Source organism: Pelodiscus sinensis, chromosome Z (genome assembly GCF_052426305.1).
Source record: "Pelodiscus sinensis isolate ZL-2025 chromosome Z, ASM5242630v1, whole genome shotgun sequence".
NCBI lineage: Eukaryota > Metazoa > Chordata > Testudines > Trionychidae > Pelodiscus > Pelodiscus sinensis.
The window spans coordinates 5,049,199-5,072,843 of record NC_143085.1 but is presented as its reverse complement, the minus strand read 5'-3'; the positions used below and the strand labels follow the sequence as shown (position 1 = coordinate 5,072,843).

Sequence of the window (23,645 nt, the reverse complement as noted above, 5' to 3'; positions counted from 1 at the left end):
TTAATCCCTTGTGTAATTCAACCCTTACTGTTTTTATTCATTCCAAGTTTTTGTTTAGATGATCTAGTTTAAAAAAAAAAGCCTAAATACACAGGCCAACCGTTATGGATTACTCCTGAATGGATGAGAAAGTAATAATTGAATAATTTCCTACACCAATCTGTAATAAAAGTCTACAATGAAATATTAACAATAAGATATTACAAATAACAAGGAACTACTCTAGATATTTACTGATGGTGTATCCTTTCCCGTCACATAAAGTACTAAATTTTCAAGGTTTGAGAAGATAAAAATAACTTGATTTTATTGTGTTCTATTATGAAATAGCAGTATTATGTACCCTCATCTGCATCAGACAGGATTATTTTTATAATGAATGATCAGACGGGATTATTTTTATGTTCTATGGGGTTATGTATTTATTTGCTTTATCCCCACTTCATTTCATTGAAATCTCCATTAATTCCATGTAACAAGACCCACCATTGAAAGGCAGAGCTGAAACATATTTGGCCATTCATTTCTGCATATTTAGTGTATGTGGGCGGGTGTCTTAGACCTGATCTACACTAGACCACGCTGGTCGACGTAAGGTATGCCATCCAGCTATGCAAAATGTGTAGGTCCACACACTCCAATCAGCTTCCCTTACTCCTCACATATCAAGGAGCACAGGACACCAGTGGGGGCTGCCCTCAGTATGTGATTTGGAGGTCTACACAAGATGGCTAAATGGAATGCTATAAGATTGATCTCCAGAAGGTGGATCTTCTCTGTAGTGTAGACATGCCCTAATTTAGTGAGGTTTAGATTGTATGAACTAATAGATAATTGTGTTTTATAGATCCCTATGTATATGTTCTGCTGTGAATATTTATAGATAGGGTTGCCAGATACTTTTGCAAAAAATCCAGAACAAAAATTGGTGGAGAAAAAAAAAAGCGGGGTGAGGGGAAAACCAAACTGGTTGAGCAACCTTTAAATTCCCACACTCACCCACCAAGCAGGGGAAAAATGTCCATTTTACATATCCGGTATTTTCTGTTCAGTTTTTTTTTACCGGACAGAAGACGCAATTACTGCACTGTCCAGGTGAAAACTGGACACCTGGCAACCCTATTTATAGATACACAGGTAGGACAGAGATTAGTTTATCAGTGACCATATAAAACAAAATTTCTAACCAGTTTTTTTTACTGAAAAATGCTATCTAATATATAGGACCTACACATACAAACAACAACCATCTTACCTTCCATGGGAATTTCATGGTTTTTTGTTTGGTTGGTTGGTTTGCTATTACTAATGCTGTCTGTGTTTTACATAAGAACTTTGTTCATTCATCACTTCTTAAATCTGTAGGATCACAATCTCTTCTGGCATTGTAAGGGGTGCCTTAAAATCATGTCTAGCCACAAATTGCAATGTTAAGAAGACAAGGCTATGATTTAATTGAAGTATCAAGCGGAAGAAGAGATTAGGCCCCTAGAAAGACAGCTCCTATAAAATAACTACTAGTAGGTGCCACAAAGGAATCCAACTTTGGGTGCAAAGTTTTTCAGGCTGAGAGGTGTTAGAAACATGATAAAGTTAATTCAGCTGCTGAAGGAGAAAGCGGGTCATATCACTTTCAAAATACTCTGGCTGCTGTTTGCAGTGACCCTAATAGGCTTTGGAGGCTGTTATTCAAATCAAGAAGAAATGGGCTTTAGAATCATTTGTGGAGAAGGTAGATCAAAACAGAAACTGAGAATGAATCCAAAGATTTTCTTCTTCCCCCAAACTCTCATAAATTTATTCTTAACTATCAAGAGAACACAGAAAAATACTGAGAAGGCAGTCTGATTTTACATGCATCGAATATCCAGAGTTTGTGGAGTATGAGAACAGCAGCAGCCAGGTTTCTAGACTCTTCCTGACATCAATTGCAACATTTGTTAGAAAACAATACAGAATATTACCAGAATACTATGTAAATGTACCAAGCATATAGGCAAGCTGGAAAACTCAGAGATAAATGCCATATGCTCAAGAAGAATAAAGCTAATTCAGTGTATTAGGTAATTTATGGTGAAATGGCTATTTTATACACCAATAGAACTATCACTTTTCGTCCAACAGTATCAATTATGTTAGCGGGTTATATTATATTTTACTTCGCAAACCAGAAAACTGATTAAAAAATTCAATCTTCTGAGGAGCTTTCAAAGCATGCCCAGAAAAATTAAGAACTCTCCCATTTTTAATATGTTCAAGAACATACACTTATACCCAGACACCTTATGCTTGTCAATGAATATATTTGCAATCAATGTGCTGATTCACACACATATATGCAGGAGTTAGCACTAACATACACATGTGCTGTCAAATTTTACAGGATTTTTTATGTTTCCTTTGACCATAAAAGCTGTACCGTTTGGATAGCACATTTGCAAAAAAATACAAAAAAACAAAACATGTCTATACCTCTCTCGCCCCTACCTCCCCCACTTTATGCATTCTTGGCTCCTACTAATAAGATTAACCCTCTGGACACAGACACATCAGCATAAAGCCAGTGTCATTGTCCAGCTACTGCATGTCTCATTTCAAAGAAGAATTTATCAATAATTAAGTTAAGAACAGAGATCATCTTATTCATCACTTGTTCCATTAGAATAGGCAGCATGTATTGGATGGGGAACCATGCAGTTAAGGAGCTACCACCACCCCTCTCTAGCTCAATACAATTTACTTTCCATCTCAAGACCCCCTCCAGCATGTCTCCTGACACAAGGGATCAATGTGAGCTCCGGGTATCTCTCATCATGTGGCAAATCAAAAGTGTTGAAAATGGCACTGTCAGGGGGTGTCCCTCCATGACCCCGGTATACCTCCCCCCGGTGGGGGGGGGTCACTCTTGGTCTCACTGCCCTCTTAATCTAGCCCGTGGGAGGGCCCTCCGTAGAACTGGCGAAGCCAGTGCCTCTAACCACAATGTTCCTCTACCCTGGGCATATCTAATACCGTCCGGACCCTTCAGAGCTCCCCACCCAGGTGCCGTCACCGGCCCCAGGGACCACAGTTTGCCCCGGGTCTCCCTTAGGTGCTCCTCATTCCAGTCCGACACCCCCCAAGTGGCTGGGTCCCAGCGTAGATCAATATCTACCACGGTTCGTGGAATATTGTTACCTCCAGTTCGGGACTCTGCCAAACAGCTGGTGAAGGTGGGCTAGAGTGACCTGGACCCGCCCTCACTTTCAGGTTCCAGCCCAGGGCCCTAAGGGTCTATGCGTCTGACCCTGTATGGCTGGGGGTGAGGGAGTTCCTTGCTGCAAACTGCCAGCCATGCTGGCCAGTGCCCACCCTGGGCCTCTTCCTACCATGCCCCTACTCACTCTTCGGTGCTCCGAGTCAAGGGGCTGTCCCTAGGGCTGTGTCCACTCCGCCCGCTGAGGGGTCATCAGCAATTCCCCCTCCAGCCGCTGGGTCCAATATTTTCACTGTCACTGTGACATGCTCCTTCAGGCAACACACTAACATTCTCTCTGGGGAACTACTAAAAACATTGGGAGTGTAGAGCAGCAGGAAAACAACTTTCAGTAACAGTCCATTATACAATATGCAGAACTAAAAGTAACCTTTTATAATCCGAGTGGCTCAAATGGACCATTATTGACCAATGTGGTTAGTTTACTGAATGTATTAGCTCTTTCAACACTATACATCAATACACTTCAGTTTAAAAAAAATCTATAGTCCGAACACAAAAATATCTCCCATATTAGAGAAAAGAGAAAGTATGAGTTTGGCTCAAAGAACATGCCAATGTTATAAGGTTAGATTTTCAAATGTACTTTGCCTCAATTTAATTTGGTTAAATAGATCTTTAAATATACAGTACATTTTCATCCAGAAAGTAGCTTGTATTTTGTTTAAAATTACAGTAATTTGTTGAGTAAAAATATACATATCTCTGAGGTGTTATTGCTTTGCACATTTAAAATTTACAATATATATGTGCTTAAAATATTTTTCTTATAGAAAATTCACTGAGGCTACAATTCACTCACACATAACTTAGGAGAAAAGGGGAATAATTAACAGCTAAATATTAGTATTTAGTAGATAGACATGTTATAGAGGAATACAGGCAGTCCCCGGGTTACGTACAAGATAGGGACTGTAGGTTTGTTCTTAAGTTGAATCTGTATGTAAGTCGGAACTGGCGTCCAGATTCAGCCGCTGCTGAAACTGATCAGTTTCAACAGCGGCTGAATCTGGACGCCAGTTCTGACTTACATACAGATTCAACTTAAGAACCCCAGGCATCCCCAAGTCAGCTGCTGCTGAAACTGATCAGCGGCTGATTCCAGGAAGCCTGGGGCAGGGGCTTCCTGTAGTCAGCCACTGGTCAGTTTCAGCAGCAGCTGACTTGGGGACGCCTGGGGCAGAGCAGCTGGGGTGCTGCTGGGTTGGTCCAGTAGCACCGCCGCTCCTCGGCGCTACTGGATCAACCCAGCAGCACCCAAGCTGCTCTGCCCCAGGCGTCCTGATTCAGCCGCTGCTGAATCTGACCAGCAGTGGCTGAATCAGGACGCCTGGGGCAGAACAGCTGGGGTGCTGCCCCGTTGGTCCAGTAGCGCCCAGAGCGGCGCTACGGGACCAACTGGCAGCGCCTCAGCTGCTGTACCACAGGTGTCCGGAGCAAAGCCACGGAGCACGGGGGCAGCGGGACAGCCCAGACGCGTCTGGGCTGTCCACTGCCCGCGTGCTCCGCGGCTTTGCTCTGCTTTGCCCCCCGACCCCCTGGTCTGCAGACCAGGGGAAGGGGGGGGGGGCAAAGCAGAGCCAAGCCACGGAGCGCGCTGCCAGCTGCCAGCCCAGATGTGTCTCGGCTGTCAGCTGACCGCGCGCTCCGCGGCTTGGCTCTGCTTTGCCCCTCCCGCCGTCCCCCTGGTCTGCAGACCGGAGGGGGGGGGGCAAAGCAGAGCCAAGCTGCGGAGCGCGCGGTCAGCTGACAGCCGAGACACGTCTGGGCTGGCAGCTGGCAGCGCGCTCCGCGGCTTGGCTCTGCTTTGCCCCCCCCCCTTCCCCTGGTCTGCAGACCAGGGGGACGGGGGGCAAAGCAGAGCAAAGCCGCGGAGCACGCGGGCAGTGGACAGGGGGAGGGGCAAAGCAGAGCCAAGCCGCGGAGCGCGTGGGCAGCGGACAGCCCTGTCCGCTGCCCACGTGTTCCGCCGCTTTGCTTCCTCTCCCTGGTCTGCTGGAGACCAGGGAGAGGAACCGCCCCGTTCGTAACTGCGGATCTGACGTAAGTCGAATCCGCGTAACTCGGGGACTGCCTGTAGAATAAAATGAGAAAAAATAGAAATAGAACATTTAATAAGAATATGAATTTTTACTTTTTTTAAAAAGTAACATTTGTTTAAATTTTGGCTAAACAGCTGCTCACAGCCGTCTGATATCATCTTTGGAAAAACTTATTTCTGTGCTGGATCTAAAAAAAGAAATATATATAATTTTTTTTAAAGAACAAACCTATTTTAAAGCTTTTTCATTTTGTGTCTTACTGCAACACTTTCCTAGTACCATATGTATGCAATACCTCACAAACCCTTGCATACAACAGTTTAACATTTTATCCAGAAACTTTCATCTCTGTTTTACTCTTCAAATAGGAGAAATGTCTTTTTCTGTATGTAAAGCCAGCAATATTAGCACCTTTCTACAGATAACATATTCTTGTCTCTCATTCTCCTTGGTCACAAGACAGAATTTGATATTATAGACCAGGGTTGGGGAACCTCTGGCCTGTGGGCTAGATCTAGTCCCTGGCTTGCCTTGATCCAGCCTGCGGCGAGGCTCAGGGTGCCCCGTCGTATTGGTCTGAACCAGTGCTGGTGCTTTAGCTCTGTGGTGAGTCTCCAAGCCTTGGTGCCCCTGTGTGTGGTTGGAGCACAAGTGACAGCTCCCCTCTGTGGGGGGAAGTAACAGGGAGCCGGCACTAATGCCTCTGTATGGCTGGCTGTGCCTGGAGAAGGAAGAAAGCAGCTCTACATGCTGCTATTTATCCTTCCCCTAGCTGAGGGAATGGCAGTGCAGGGAAGCTCTGTCCCTGTGCTCGCCAGCAGTCTCCACCTCTGTTGCTTCTATTGTCTTGGAGTTGCACCCATGGGAATGGCGGGGGCATGGCCTACAAGCACAGGGTGATGCAGAACCACTGTCACATCCCCACCAAACAGGAGGTGTGCCAGGTAAGCGCTCCAATCTATTGCCCAACCCTGCAATTCCATCCCACCCCTGAAGGAGGCAGATTTAGAGGTTGCAGGGGAACGGAGTACAGAAGGGATGTGGAGGCAGCAGGGAGGCTGATGAAAGTAGGAGACAGACAATGGCATGGTGTTTCCTCCAGGTGGCTCCTCTCTGCAGCCTGGTCTATACTAGATCAACTCGAGCTATGCAAAATGTGTAGCTGGATTCAGCTTATTTTAAGCTGAGCCGTAGTGGCGTCCACGCATGGGAGGCCGACAGGAACATAGATACTCATTGGCTTCCCTTATTCCTCGCAGAACGAAGAGTACTGGACGCCAGCAGGAACTGCCCTCAGTGTTCTATTTACAGGTCTACACTAGACCCACTAAATCAGATGCTAGAAGATCGACTTTCAGAAGATCAGTCTTCTTACTAGTATAGACATGTCCTAGGGTGTGTAGTGGTAGGTAAAAGGAGTCCCCTTTGAGCAGCAAAGGAAGTATAGCAATGTTACCATTCTTGTCAAATGATCATGAATAACAGAATTTTAGAGCCTGCAGATGAAGAGGTTGTGATTACCCAAGAAGTTACTCTGATGCCCATGATTTCCAGGGTCTGAAACATGGACAAAGCTGTGTGCAAGAGCCTCCTGATACAGATCTGCTATATCACTGAGCCCTTTCTTCATACATGGCTGAACAGCAGAAGGAAGGTTCCAGGGCAGCTGGTGGCAGGATGGGAAGGGAGTTCAAGAAATAGTGCTGCTGGGTTACAGGTAAAAAGGAGCAGCCAGGTAGAGGTGTCCATTTTTGTTTGCATTTAAGGCTAACTTTTCACCCTGAAATTCTGTCTCACACAGTGGCAAATTAATATAGAGCAGGTCAAAAGACAAACTAAAAAAACATAATTTGTCTTAAAGAAAACCTTATGATTTGGGGCTAGCCTCGTTATTTTTGAGGGTCTGGGTCATGATTTTTGATCTTCTGAGGTTGGCAATACTTTAGCCATTTGTTTGGCTCTATCATTAGAGCATCCTATATGACGGTGTGGAGAACCTTTTCTGAGTTTGGGGCCACTGACTCACAGAAAAATTAGTTGGAGGCAACTCTCACTGATGTGGCCCCCAACTTCACACCACACACACCAGCCTCGCAGGCTAGTGCATTTTGTGTGCACCAGCCCCATAGTGGGACAGCAGGGAGGGGAGTGAGCTAGAGCGCCAACATGGGCTCCCCCAATGCTGGAGGGAGAGAAGTCCCAAGCCTTGCCTGGATCCAGGCAAGCTGGGGGCTGCATCTGGCTGGCGCCAGGGCCTAAGGTTCCCCACTGCTGCTATGTGAATTGGCTGGTACTGGTGAAAAGCAGCAAACTGATTCCCTCTATAAAACTGACTGTATCTCAGGAAAAATTAGTACTAACATCATTAGCATATTAATATTTTAAAACTTCCTGATTATAAGAATGAATATAGACAAAAATATTAGGTTCATAGGCTAGAGATCAAAGCCTCTCTTAGGCATTACTTCATTCTCTGTTTCTCCTTCTCCTTGCAACTGTTCCTCCCAGATGCAATAATCTGCAGTTTTATAAACTGAATTTCATTTGGTTAATTTCAGTCCAAGGCTCAGGGTCAGATCTGGTTTCATTTACATCAGTGTAAAGCCAGAGTAATTACATTAACTTAAATGGAATTTTCTAGATCTACAATGGTGCAAATGAGTCTAGGATTTGGCACAAAGTTTTAATTAATTGTAATCCTTTGCTGTGGTTTCTGTATTCTCACTGGTGTTTAAAATATGTCCCTATGTAACATACTATGTACTCTCTTTTCTCTTATTAATTAAAATATTAAATAAGCCTGAACCTACAATAGATCCTGGTAGTATCTGGCTAGATTCTTCCTCTGCAGTTGATGATTTGTATATATCACTCCCCTTTTATTTGGTCTTTCAGCCACCCTGTCTATGTAAAAGAGTTCATTTCAATCCAATATTAAGTTTCATGAGACACTTTATCAAATGCTTTACTAAAATTCAAATAAGTTGCATTGGTCACTTTCTTTTCCTCTGCTATTGTTACAGTTCTATCAATACAATTAATCAAATCTGACTAACAAAGTTTGTTCTTTAAAAACAACCCAAAACCATCTGATTCCATTATTCTCCAGACATTTTGTGATTGTTTTCTCTTATTTTCCTCTTTCATGTATTTATTTCCTAAACAACTGTTTCTAAATAATTGTTTACATTCTAAACCTTATTTTTTGGGCTGTTAAAATTCACTTTCAGCTCACATTTGATACTGAGAATTTGGTTAATATAAAGTTGTTTTCTCAGTTAAAGAAGCAATGAGAAACAAAGCATTCTGATTTTGTATTTAATATTTGTAATTATTTCTAGTTATTGGCTTTATTTTAAATGCATTACATGAAAATACACTGAATACTATATTATATTCAGTATAGGCCACCATGACCTTAACCCCCCCAGAAACTATGTATTTATATAAGAAAACCAGCTATGCTTCATGCATATCAACACATTTTTCCCCGCATGGAGTCTTCAGTGATCCCTACAGAGACCTCGGTACTCACTATTTTCCCGCTTTAACATTTCCACCTTCACTGCTGTACATCACAGCTACTATCCTCCTAATTGTGGAATTCAAGACAAATCTCTTTTGGGAGCCCAATGGCATCATTCCTCCTTTGACTGAAAGATTCATTACTGAATGATGTTTTTTCCGCCACAGAAGCAGAGTATGTTTTCAAACTTAGATTCAGATCAGGTCCGCTGATGAGGCGAAGGAGTTAAAAGACAAAAGGGTGATGCAAAGAGGTCTGGGGCTCACTGCCTGAGTAGGAAGGAAAATAGAATTCTGGGATGGAGGTTCAAACTACTGATTAAAACAGCTTCAAACTAAGAATTCTGGGGACAGAGTTAGGACATTCTCATGTAAACTGCATGATGGATTCTGATACTGAGAATACAGCAGTGTAGAAAGGGAACAAGAGAGGGTAGGAGAATGGACAAAGAGGAAAGATAGCATCAGTACTAATGACAGTCAATAGTAACGGTCAATAGTCAATACTGTCAGCAAAATTACTTTATCTAATCTTGCAAAGAACCTGGGAGAAGCCAAATAGACACAACTAAGATGTCTAAACACCAATGCAAGGAGCCTGGGTAACACAGTGCAGGTATTAGAACGACTGGTGCAGGAAGTTAAATCCCCTATTATAGGAATAATGGAAACATGCTATAATAGCAGTCATGACTGGAATACAGGTATTGTAGGGTATGTGCTTTTCAGAAAAAACAGAAATACAGGCAGATGTATTGGAGTATCATTATATATTAATGATAAGGTAGATTGAAAAGAAATTAGAAGTGATGGGATAGGTAAAACAGAATATGTTTGGGAAAGAATGGTAAGAGGCTCAACTGGAACAGTGCTTGAAATCTGCTACAGACTGCCAAAGCTCTGATTTGGATATGGATAGAGACCATTTAATATTTTAATGAAATAAATGCTATTTGGAATGGTGTGATCATGAGAGTTTTGTGTTTCTCAGAGACAGATTGGAGATCATGTGCTACTGAAAATAGGATTGCCAGGTATCCAGTATTGGCCTCTGTCAGGTAAAAAACCCCAGAAAATACTGGTATTTTCTGTTTTTCTTGGACGGAAGGCCGCTTGGGACATTCCTCTCCTGCCACATCTGGGAGTGCTGGGATGTAAAGGCTCAGCAACCCTTTTTTATGCTATTTTTTTTGCTCAACCAATTTTTCCTCACCATGTTCGGTATTTTTTGTGAAAGTATCTGGCAACCCTAACTAAAAATGGTAGGGCTCAGAAATTCCTGCATGTGATAGCTGCCAGATTTCTTTACCTAACAGTAAATTAATTAAAAAGGCTTAGCTTTAGTATTGGGATTTAGGAGGACCTTGCAGAACACCTGGCTCTAGTTCAAGTAACTATAAGGTAATTCAGTTTGAACTAAATGTAAAGACAAACAAATATAGATCTTCAATTAGGGTCCTTGTTTTCAAAGGCCAAACTTTAAAAAATTAAGGGAATTAGTTGAGGAAAATGACTGGGCTGCAGAACTCAGGTATCTGAATGTGGAGAAGGCTTGGAATTAGTTTTGTATCTTTGACTTTTATCTGGAACCTGTATTCCAAGGTAAGAGTATGAATTAATAGAGAAGGACAGCAGACCCAACTGGACGAACAGGCATCTCAAACAAGCTTAGAGCTAAAGTGAGAACTACCAAAAACCAACCAACCCTGAACCTTGCAAAAGAAATTAAAATCAAGGGTAAAAGGGTCACTAACCATATAAATAATAAAGAAATAAGGAACAAAAAAAATCAGCTTGGACTCCAGTGGTGTCACTTTTATGAAGCTATGCCCCAATAATATCAGCCCTGAATGTGTGTGTGGACCTACTAGTCTGAACTCCTTTTTAAAATAGTGATAGAAATGTAGCCGTGTTAGTCTAGTGTAGCTGAAACAAAATACAGGACTATGTAGCACTTTAAAGACTAACAGACGTCTGCTTTGTACATTGGACAAACGTCTCAGACACTTCGCCAAAGGATCAATGCCCACAAAACAGATATTAGACAGGTTCACAAAGAAAAAACAGTTTCTTGCCATTTCAATCAGAAAGGACACTGTCTCAACGACTTAATTACCTGCATCCTGCTTCAGAAGCCTTTTAAATCTGCACTTGAAAGGGAATCCTCTGAACTGTCATTCATGCTAAAATTTGACACTCTACGCGTGGGTCTCAACAAAGACTCTGGCTATCTTACCCATTACAAAGATAGCCTCCCCAATTATCACCTCTAATACCATTAGCTCACAGACGTTAACGCCTCCCCTTCTCCCCTCCATCCCCCCTTCTGTTCTGAAATTTGATTTGTCCTTTTCATACGTGTTCATTTTTTTTAATTGTATCCTTTGGTATATATGCTTGTGACTATTTTCTTCCACTATTTGATCTGAGGAAGTGGGTCTGGCCCATGAAAGCTCATCATCTAATAAACCATCTTGTTAGTCTTTAAAGTGCTACATAGTCCTGTACTTTTTAAAATAGTACCTTTTAAATACCACCTTGTAATCTCTGTAAAGTGAGTTCTTATAGCAGTGAAGCAGAGAGAGATGCTGGAAACTTTGCCTTTGATTTTGATGTGAGCAGAACCAGGCCCTATAGTTTAATTTCCTGTACTATGCTGCCCTGAAATTTTACTTCTGTGTTCATTGCTGGCACTGTGTATGCAGGGAGGTAGCTAATTGCTTTTGGTATTTATCTTCCATATTAATCTCACATATTCCTTCATTAATAAGTAAATTATTTGCAACTTCTAGTTTGTAACTTTTACTTTCTGTTTCACCAAATTAACTTTTGTGTCTGTGCAACTGAGAAGCCAATGTGATAACGTGTGTTTGTATTAGTCAAAAGATATCGAAGGAATTGGTATTTGTGGTTCCAATATGATCATTTGTCATTCTTGGTCTTCTTCAGTCTTGGTAAACTTTATAAGGTTATCATTATTGCTTCTCCCTTTTCATTCTTTGTAACTTTATGAAAATAATTTTATCATCATATTATTTACTGATGGATTATAGCTCATTGATATTATAAATATACAGTATTTGATATATAGCTCATTGATATTATATATTTATATTTGATATCTACAACCTCCTATTTCTCTAGTATCTATCCTGTAAATATTATGCACATATATTTGATATTCTACTTTTCCATTTGTAAAAATCATCATATCAGGTTTCACTAATGTCATCTATCATCTACTACATTATCATATAATTGTTTTCAATGCTCCTAGCATTTGTGTACAGAATTTATTAAAAATCCTTCCTTCATTCAAATAAGAACTTTTTGGGGGTTTACAAATTCATATGAATGGGGCAACCTGAAAAAGTTCACACTAAATTCAAATGGAAATCACAAATGTTTGTCCAGCTGTAAGTAGCTATTTCTCCCTAGTATTGCTGCTTTTGTCTAATAAATTCTGCATGATAGAGATACTCTATCATAGTAAGTGATCTGCAGGCAACTGTTTTATTGCCTTTAAAGAACACAGGCAAAAGTGCAGTAGTCTCTGAAGAAATCTAGAACAGGGGTAATATATCTTATATAACATAGGCCAAATCAATTTGCATGTTAACTGATTAAGAAGGGATGTTATCTTCAGTTACCAGAGTAGTGTGAATTGTCAGACATCTTCTTCCACTTTCCCCATTGCCTCTTCCTACCTAGCCCTAAGGAACAATATAAAATGAGGTTGTAAAATGGTGCCTTCAAAGACTTTTCTATTGTGAGCTCTCTATGGGTACGTCTACACAGCAACATTATTTTGAAATAACTAGCATTATTTCAAAATAACTTAATCCATGTCTACACAGCAGGCAGTTATTTCACAATAGTGTCAAAATACTGTCAAACTGGAGGACTTCTTACTCTGACTCTTGTAACCCTCACTGTATGAGGAGAAAGGGAAGCTGGAGGAAGAGTGCTCTATTTTGAAATAAGTGCTGTGTAAGCTCTTCCAATTTTGAAATGAGCTATTTCAAAATAATCTACGCAATTGACATAGCTCAATTTGTATAGCTTACTTTGAGTTAAGCCCTGCACGGTAGATGCACCTTATATCTCAATATTTTTCAGTATTGCTTAATTTGTAGATATATAGTGCTGAAAGCCAAAAATTGAACTAATTTGAAAATACATCTTTAAAACAGATTAGTGGTAAAAAGTTGCTCAGTAACTTATGATAGCAGTCCTTTTAGGGACTTCTGAGTGACACTTAAAATAAAACAGATATAACCTTAAGAAAATCTTGTAAAGATTATTTAATTTAATTAAAGCTATAAAATCAATTTAATTTACCATCTTTTCTAATTCTTTTATTACTAATCATGCATTTATTCAGCATGAAAATTCAAGACATGTTTTACATCGTACATATTGTTAAAAACCTCATTTCATTGTCACTTGAGACATATCGCCATATTATGGTCCCAAAAATGGAGTCTGCTATTAGAAGCACTCTAATGTCATAGGGTATGGATGGATGAATTTAAGATAAAGATTCATCAAGGAAAACAAGCAGAATACTCCTAAGAAATCATGTCAGAAACAGGCTAATTATGCTCATCAAAAGTTATGGAAGCCAGGCTCACTCAGGAAAATTGTTTTAATAACTGAGAAGCTGAATTAATCTCTTATCTATAACATCAGTTCTATGATATTTGGCAGAGATGGATTCTAATCACTATCAAAGTTTGATGAGATCAACTGTAGTAATGAGTCGGTGCCTTATTATTCAGGTCCTCTATTAAGTATTCTATGACTTGGCACACAAGGATAATGAAGTGAAGATACAAATCTGGAGTGCAAACCTAGTCCACTTAAATCAACAGAAATTTTGCCACTGACTTCAAGCCTTCATGTTCAAGGAGGTCATCCTTAAGGAGGATTTCTAACACTGTTTTACTGAACTATGAAAAAGAGATTATTAAAGTTTTTAAAACTTATCACTGTGATATCTGATGTTATTTCCCCTCTCCTTCTCTACATATTTTTAATTAATTAATTTATTGTGGCAAACCTAAGCCAAATAAGTTAGTTTTTGATGCTGTGCTCAAGGTAAAAATTTCCATGGACATTTCAATGTGTTCAGGTCAAGAGTAAATTTCACTGCTGTAAGCCAGCTGCCAAGAGATTATTCCATAGGGCACCTGCCACACACTTCTGCATGGTTAGACCGGTCTCATACTGGTACCCTGTTACCTCAAAGTAGGGGCAGGCCATTTGTAGAGTTCCAGTAATGTGGCCTTACACATTCAAAAGTTCTGCAGCCACTGCTGATCAACCTTTCTCTGCATCAAGATGCAGTCCCATCAGTCTGAGTATGTCTCTTGATGCCAGAACCAGTATGTCCAGAGGACTGATTGGCACTGCACTAGCATGAATACCAGGGTTTGCCTCAGCAGGGCCTCTGTGCCATGCTGATCTTCGTCCTTGTCCTCTACCTGGTAGAGCAACATACGCAGACTGTCAAAGTACATCACCGTGAAGCGTAGCATGACGATGCTTTCCTGCACCCCGGGCTCTATGCTTGCAGTGCTTTGGCATCCGTGCAGGCAACCAGGGCACCAAAAAGTGCAAACACACTTTGTCCCCTTTATCTCACGTGAGGGAACAGAGACTAAAGGAATGCTTTATGGAATGCTGCCTACATGAATATCTCTAGTCCCCTGCTGCCGAGTTTTGGACCCAATGAACACAAGAAGCATAGGCCAGACTGCCAAGCACCCATGTTGCCTCACTCTCAGTGAATTGGCGGTAGGCTCTGTAATGTGGATGCTTTTACTTCAGACAATATTCAGAACTTGCCCATTAGTGAGGACACGGATCTTCACCTTATCAAAATCAGGTGCCCAGAAAGTGACCATGTTAGATTTGACTTTATCTCATAGAGTAGACATGCCTTCAGTTTTAGAAAACCAACTGTGTAACTTCTGGCTGGCACCTCGAAATAGTGTCTTCCAAAGAAATGGCCTGGCCATTATTTTCTAACTCCCTTGTTTACCCAGTGGTCTCTAGTCTCTGGCCCCTTTTTAGCTCCTTTGTAGACTCATACAAATGTGAGGCTGGAAAGGACCTCAATGTCATCTAGTCCAATGCACTGCGCTAAGGCCAAACAAATATATCTTGATCATCCTTTACAGATATATATTTAATCTGTTATTAAAAATCTTAATGATAGGGATTCTACAGCCTTCCTTATTCTTTACTATCTATATAGTTAGAAAGCTTTTCCTAGTATTTAACTTAATCTTATCTATGAGTATAGACTTTCCACAGATTATGTTCCCACCTGACAGTAATTTCATTTAGATCCCATTTTCCTACTTTGCTTATGAAAATGTCATGTGGAATTATGTCAAAAACCTTAATAACATCAAGATACAGAAGGCCCTGACATATGACCACCCGAGTTCCGACCCTCTGCACTTACAACCAGTTTTGTATGTGCGGAAGTGGCCAGAAACTCCTTATTTATGGCCTCGGCCTGCATTTACGACGTTGCATGGTTCCTATCATAAATGAGGGTTCGAGTAACGATCTCTGACTTACAACTCTTCCCCAGGAATGGATCGTGTCAGAAGTCGGGGGCCTCCTATATTTCACACTGACTGTTGCACCTAATCCACTAAATCTAGTAACCCCATTAAAGAAGGAAGTTATGATTTGCTCTTGACAAATCCATGTTGGCTATTATTTATCATCCATTATCCTCTAGGTGCTTACATATAGATTATTTAATCATTTATTCCAGTATCTTTCCAGGTATTGAAGTTAAACTGATTCATTTATAATTCCTTGGGTTCTCTTTGTTTCCCCTTTTTAGATATGGGTCCTACATTTGCCCTTTTCCAGTATTCTGGGATCTCACCTGTCATCCATGAATTCCCAAAGATAATCACTAATGCTTCAGCTAATTGCTTCAGGTAGTTCAAGTTCCATAGGAACCAGACCCTGTCTACTGGAATATATCTAATTTATCTAAATATTCTTAAATCTGTTCTTTCCATTTTGGTTTATTTGCCTAATATGTTCTGGTCACAATTAACTTTTTGTAGTGAAGACTGAAACAAAACAGGCATTAAACACAACTTGGTATCATTACTGCTAGCTCTCTTCCCACACTAAGCAGTGGACCTACACTTTCCTTCTTCTTTGTCTTAATGTATTTATAATAACTCTCAATTTTACAAAATTGAAATAGCATGTCCCCACTACAGGGAAGCCTCGAAATTAGTCCGAGGCAGACTCCATTATTGTGGATGCGCTACTTCTACTGAGAGCCCCAGGAAGCACTGGGGAATAATTAGTTTGAATTACTTAGGGAAGTAGTTATTTCAAAATAGCAGCATCGGAGCATCCACACAAACACTATTTCAAAATAACTATTCCAAAATTAATGCTATTCCCCGAGTACAGATTACAAAATACATGGTCCCTTATTTTGAAATAATGAGTTTGGTAATGTGAATGCTCCCCTTATAAATTTGACCTAAGGGGGGTTATTTAGAAAAAAAGCCCTAGTGTACCAGGGCTTTGTGCCCTAGTTTTTCTGAGTTTGTTCTTACAGGTTTGTGTTATTCTTCTTACATCCTTAGTAATTTGTCCATATTTACATTTTTTGTAGAATTCTTTTTTGATGTTTATGTAATTTAGATAAGTTCCCGATGCAACCATATTGGCCTTTTAGTATTATGCCTGTCTTTCTTTCGCATCGGGATGGTTTCGTGTTGTGCCTTTACTACTGTCTTTATGAGTTCAGCTTTCCAGAACTCCTTTTTCCCTTTGACTATCTTACCATGGGACCTCGCCTATGAGTTCTCTGAGGCTATGTCTACACTACAGTGCTCTTCCAGAAAAACCTACACAAATTGCAAACTGCAATTTGCGTAGCTTTTTCTGCTGCTTTTTTTGGAAGAGGCTTTTCTGACCTTGGTCCCTCTACACTGGGTCAAATGTTGGGAAAAAACCCTTTCTCGGAACATCCTTTCTTTCTCATAAAATGAGGTTTACAAGGATGCCGAAAAAGCACGTCTGCTCTCCTGAAAAAAATTTCGGAAGAGCAGACGCATTTCCTGGATGCAGCAGAGTTTTTCCAGAATACCAGAAAAACTCTGTAGTGTAGACGTAGCCTGAGAGTTTGCTACTGTCTGCTTTTTTGAGCTCCACTTGCCTTATTGTTTCCTCTCCTTTGAATCAAGTGCATTCATTTTATAATGACTTTCATGTAATCAGAGAACTAAATATCAATTAGGTAAAGTGAGGACTTATAATAAAAATAAACTTCTGTCTCATTTGCCACAACTACACAGAGCATGCTTCCTCTAACTTCTCATATTTTTGCTATTGAGCCCTTTTTGTTTGGTCTTGGTATGAATGCTATGGATTTCTCTTAGAACTCAACTCTTTGCATCTGAAGCTACAATTGTGTCCATATAATGTATATTCAACTACATATAAAAAGAGAATGCACACAGTGGTTTAATTTTAAATCTTGGATTCACATCAGAAAAGAAAATGCCAGCAATTTCCCTATATTGACATACAATAGCACATATAAACAGAGAGCAAGATAAGAGTCAATGGGTTCAATAGCACAGCAGATATAGATTAAATCTCAGGAAAAACGTTCCAGCTAGGACAATGGAACAAACTGCCAAGGACAGTCATGTAATCTGCTTCACTGAAAGTTTTAAAAGAGTCAGCATAGCCATCTGTCTTAGATGGTTTAGACATAACAAATCCTGCATCTTGGTTGGGGGTTAGACTAGATGACCCTGGTGGTCCTTTCTGTTGTTTTACAATTATATGTGCTGTTCCAGCTTCATCTTTCTGCTGTCCTAAAATCTCATCTTTCTGATTTTTCTGGCTTAAGTGTCTTACTACCCTTGCTCTGGTGTCAGTCAGTCAGATCTTTGCTCATATGGATTACTCCCCTCTCTGCTCTGTCTTTCAGCTTTCTTGGTACTGCATGCATTAATCTATTTAAATGTACCTTGTTGAAAGAAATATGTATTGAACCTTTTTTTGTTCCTCAAGCAATTTTTCAGTGCTTTTTAAGTACAGTGTTAAGATAATACATTTTTACAGGCTGTTATATTAGCTACTACTGTTCAGGTGATTTTTTTATATATATATAAAAGCTTTGGGTTTGGTTTCAAATTGTAATTACCAGTAAAAGCACTGCCAAAAAACCCCTGCTGATTTATAAGTAAAGATTGATGTACATTTTGACACCTCCCAATCTACATACACTGATAATTTTGTTCATGAGAGCAATTTCTGTCTGACGGCAATGTGCTATAAATCAGTATTTCTTAACTCCAATATTTCTCAGTACCAGTATTTCTCAGGATTTCCGTGTACTAGTACTGGTCCCTGAGATTTTCCTGACACAGTTTAGAAAGGCAAAAAGATTGAGAAACACTGCTATAAATCAAGAGGGCAGTTATAAATGACCCAAACTCCCTGTATCCTGAAACAAATTCTTTGTGTTGAAATATAACTCTCAGTTTTGGGGAAACACATGGCATTTGTAATTGATTTAAATGTTATGGACAGGATAGTGTAACAAACTTGACAATTCTGACTTTTGCATTGTATATCTGAAAGTGCACATCTACACAGCAGGGCTAACGCCAAAATAAGCTATGCAACTTGAGCTGTCAATTGTATAGCGTAAGTCAAAATAGCTTAATTCGGCTTTTGGCATGGTCTACACAGAACACTCTTCCTCCAAATTCCCTTACTCCTCGTAAAATGAGAGTCAGAGGAAGAAGTCCTTCAGCTCAACATTATTTCGATATTATGTTGAAATAACTGCTTGCTGTGTAGACACAGACTTTGTTATTTCGGAATAATGTCAGTTATTCTGAAATAATGCTGCTGTGCAGACATAGCCAAAATGACTATGTTATCAATTTGACATTTTACATGTGGTATGCTTTCATACTCTTAAACATTTTAAGACTTCTTAAAAATTACCTCAATCTCTTGGAAAATATAAGCCAAATGAAAATTATACATTTTATCAGTGAAGTTTAATACCTTGCTTGTTTTTGCTCTTTAATTTTTCTGTTTTTTACTGACAGTTACTTTACAAAATCTAGATATTATACCTATTATGTTCCTTTTTCCCACAAAGGCCCAGATGCTGCCTATGAAGTGTTGCTTACAGGGAATGGACCTAATTTTGAAATTAAAAAAAAAAATCCTGTAAATTCCATGTTCATTTCATGTATTAAAGATTGATGCTCAAGATTCAGTTCTCTCAAAACTTAATATGGTACCTGTTTCAAAATGCATTAGGTTAAAGTTGTCTTCAAGATTTTACAGATGCTAAAATAACATTTATTTTATTAAAAGAGTTTAAAAGAATGGACCCATTTTTGTTTGCTGTAGGGATGCCAACCTTTTCATTTAATTTGGATCTAATTTCAGACATTTTATTTGTAATAAGCAAAACAAACACTAAATTTCTAAATAGTTCTCCTGTGGGATTTTTAAATTTGAATTAAACACTTTGGAATTCTGGGCAAAAGGGGAAGGAGTTGGTGAGATGTAAAGGGTGTAAGTGTTTGTTTTCCTTTTTCCTTATCAAGGGAAAGATTAAATGATATCAAAACATTTATAAAATAAAATTATTTAAAATTATGATAAACTGTTATTAAGTGATGTTATTTAAAGATTTTGGTCAAGGGTCAGAACTTTTTGCATAAAAGAATTATCAACATGAATTGAGGAAGATGATATTATCAAGTTAAAAACAATTAACTCTCACATTAACTGACAACATATTAAGTACCATGCAAATGTTAATTACTAGAAATAGAAAATGAAAATATTGATTTTAAAAATTGCCCTGCCCTTTGAAAAAATAAGGCATTGATCATTGATTGTAAATTGCGCTTTAACACGGATGTCAATGGGGAAAGTATTACATTCCAACATGGAATTTAAATGCTCTAAGTTACATTTTAAAATTCAGATAAGGATAGAGAAAGAAATATAACAAAGAAAATTATTTTTAGTCTTAGAGTATCTGTGTATTACAGCTTAATATTGGAAAGGGCCCCACTCCTATCAATAGGTTGTATTACATACTGGCAAAGGCCAAATCCTACCTTGACTTGGTTGCAAAAGAGAACTGGGACATTAAGGCCTGGTCTATACTACATGGGAAGGTCAAAGTAAGATATGAATCTCCAGATACATAAATTACATAGCTTGAGTCAACGTATCTTACATCGTGTTCCATTCTGTCCCTACAGTGGGAGGCTGAGAAGAGCAAATGCTCCTGTTGGCTTCCTTTATTCCTCATGAGGAACAGGAGTACTTTGGCATCGACAGTTTGACACCCTTTAAGTTTGGTCTAGCTGGTCTATACTACACCCACTAAATTGAACCCGGAAGATCGACAGAGTAGTATCGATCTTCTGTGTAGTGTAGAAGTGTCCTAAGACAAGTTCCAGTAATCCTGGCTGGCTACAACATGATGCCATAGTGTGAACCTGAAAAACTGTGCCAGGTGCTGGCCTGCTGACAGGGAGAGAGGGGAACAAAGGTGGCAAGTGCCCCAGGGTCCAGCAATTCTAAAGGGCCCAGAGCTCCCAGCTGCTGCCACCACTACGGCAGCAGCAACAGCCAGAGACCCAGGCCCTTTAAATCACTCCCAGAGTACCATGCCGTGCACTCCAGGAAGCACTGAGGGCAGTCTGGGCAGGAACAGTGGTGAGGGCTAGATCCAGCTCCACCCCTTCCGTCTGAGGGCCTGCCCCTTCCAAAGGCTCGGAGCAGACTCTTCCCTACCCCTGCCTTGCCCAGAGGTCAAGCCAGGTTTTTGGGTCCTGCTGTCCATGTACAATTTACTACTGCTCTAAAAAAATGAAGTGTGCAGCTCTTAGCAGGTGCTGATAATCCAAGTATCTATGATAGCTGGGCAGGAAGAATGACATGTCTCTTGTCTGACTGACCACACCTTCTTGGACCAGTGGAGGACTGACTTTGTGTGTGGATGTGAGAGAACGAGAGAGATCCTTATTGTGTTCTTTGCTATTTGTTCTCACTCATTCCCCTACTGTGGGAACATAGCACTGGGGCAGATTCTAATTATATATATGTATGAATTTTATTATATAACATATAGTAATGTAACTATTTTGTGCACTACTCATATTACAATACTATAGTTTGTAAACAGCTGCCAACTGACGCAGAATGAAGTCATAACCACAATAAAGATTGGGGAGTTAAAAGGGTTGGGGAGTTATTTTTTATCCTAGCATTAAAGCCTACGTGTTAATCCAGCATTATTTCAAGTATTATTTCAAAGGCAGGTGCTAAGAAAGGATTTGGCTGAGGGTTGTGGCTGGAAGACTTCTGCATTTTTTGTGGTGGGTTATTTCAAAGAAGCATGTCAAACATACCTGCTGCAGGCTACTTCCGTGACAAATTGTATATTGGTTTTTGAATGTAACAATGAAATACAGGAATTATGATTATTTCTAGCTTATTAGAAATGGGATAATGAATAAGTGTATCTCTATACCATATTAAAAGTGAAAATGTTGCAAAGTTATGGGGGAAAGGACAGAATTGTAGTGTAAAGAATGAAATAATTATCCAGGCTTTTTCATTCAGCTTTAAAAAATCACTTTTGCTTAAATTATATTTTCACCCTCAGCTTGTTACCTTGTTTAAGCAACTCTTGCTGTTTTAAACTGCAGCTAGAATTGGTGCTATTACTACCCCGAGTGTAATTAGACCTTGTGTATGCTAGCAGAGGAAGGAGAGAAACTGTGGGCGACTGAATACTCACACTTCCAAACTATGCGGTCACAACACAAGCTGTATTCTTCAGCAGCTACGTTGTATCAGCCTACCCCTGACATGGCTCATTCAGGAGGCAGGCCAGTTATTTAAAATAAAAACAAAACAAAGGCCCAAAATGAGCAGAGTAGGACATAGACCTTCCCACAATATCCTTCTGAAATTATCTGCTATGTTGTTTAATCATCAGTGTTCAATGAAGGAAGTTCCAGAGTTTCAGCCTAATTCTAGATTTCAATTGCCGCTTGATTCACAATGATTGTACAAGCAATTGTTTAATAAAAAATTAAACGATTCGATGGAATTATTAGGTTAATGGTAGGAGGAAAAGGAGAGTGATAGAGGTGATGGAGCTCTCAAGTAAGTTACTTACCAGAATATTGCCTTTGCTGTTGTACTCTGGGAAGTTAGAAAAGCTGGGCCCATAAGGATAATATGAATATTTTTTTGCAGCACCAAGCAATTGAGATTGAGGTTGTAAGAGGTCATACTTCACCTAGCTAACTCAATTCCCTCATTACTTCACTGTTTACGATAGTACAACTCCAAGGGTAGGTCTACACTACGGGACAAGGCTGATTTAAGATATGCAACTTCAGTGCATTAATTGCATAGCTCAGGGGTTCCCAAACTTTTTGACATGGGGACCAGTAAATCCATTCACGAGCTTTTGGAGGACCGGTCACATTAATTTGCATATTTGCATATTCAATAAGCAAACAATGAATATTCAAATAAGTTGTTTCTGGTCCTCCCAAATCCCCCAGTGCCAGCATTAACAAAGCTTTTGATAGTCACCCACAATATTTTTGCCAGCAAGTTAAGGGAATATGGATTGGATAAATGGACTGTAAGATGGATAGAAAGCTGGCTAGATCAGGGTTTCCCAAACTTTTTACTTTAGTTAAAACCCGTTTTTTTTTCAGTACTGTCTTTTGCAGCCCAAAAATATAAACGCATATAAAAAAAAAAGAACGAAAAATTAATAAATTTTCAGTGTTTCACCCAGCTGCATCCTCCACCCAGCCTGGGCCAGGGCTTGGGGGACCCAGCACCACATGAGCACTTCAGGAGGCGGGAGCAGGAGCAGATTGGGGGGAGGGTGTCTGGCTAAGAGGGAGGGTGCAAGGAGGAGTAGGGTTGCCAGGTGCCCGGTTTTGTACTGGACAGTCCAGTATTTGAAGGTTTTGTCTGGGAAATAAATTGAGAAATTACCAGACATATAAAATGCCTGGTATTTTCTAATAAGGTACATTTTATTATAATTAGATGTATTAGTCCTTAGCTGCCTGGCTGGTAGATATGCTCATGCTGCCTGAGTGTGTCTACCTGCTAGGCAGTTCGCAACTACTCCAGGGAGGGTATGGGGGGGGGCAAAATGGAATCCATGGTCAGACTCACTCGTCTGCCAGGGTCTGCATGTGCCCAGGTCAGTCCCGCTCCCCCCCTTTCTCTTCCCGATCTCCCCAGTCCATCCCTGCTGCCCCCATCCAGCCCTGCTTCCAGTGGCCGGTTCCCCTTGCCACCCACCAATCTCCCCCCGGTCAACCCCACTCCCTCGATGACCCCCCCCCACCAGCCCTGCTGCCCTGTCCAGCCCTGCTTCCAGCAGCTGATTCTCCCATCCTCCTCCTCCTCATAATCTCCCCCAGTCAGCTCCTCCTCCCGCCTTGCAGCCCTGGTTCCACCGCCTGCCCTCTCTGATCTCCGCTACCGGACAGCCGTGCTCCCCCAACCCTGCTTCTGCTGCCCGCCTGCCCACCCATCTCTGCAGGACAGCCCTGCCGCCCCCAACCCTGCTTCTGCCACCTGCCCGCCCACATGACCAGATCTCCACGGAACAGCCCCACTCCCCCAGTCCTGCTTTCGCCGCCCGCATCTCCGCGGGACAGCCCCACTGCTGCCAGCCCTGCTTTTGCCACCCGCCCACCCAGATCTCTGTGGGACAGACC

At 40.6% G+C, this 23,645-nt stretch overlaps 2 protein-coding genes across 4 annotated transcripts in view; one reads left to right on the top strand and one right to left on the bottom strand.

Annotated features, from left to right (window-relative positions):
- The window catches only part of RSPH14 (radial spoke head 14 homolog), a 213,261-nt gene that overhangs the window by 100,139 nt on the left and 89,477 nt on the right, over positions 1-23,645 (bottom strand). The window contains exon 4 of one of the 2 annotated variants that reach the window (XM_075898001.2): positions 12,474-12,536. The exons of the other annotated variant lie outside the window; for it this stretch is intronic. Within the exon in view, the coding sequence (XP_075754116.2) occupies positions 12,474-12,536 (63 nt within the window). The remainder of the gene's footprint in view (positions 1-12,473; positions 12,537-23,645) is intronic. 2 annotated transcript variants of the gene reach the window in all.
- GNAZ (G protein subunit alpha z) overlaps positions 1-23,645 on the top strand; it is a 169,644-nt gene that overhangs the window by 90,709 nt on the left and 55,290 nt on the right. The window lies entirely within an intron of this gene.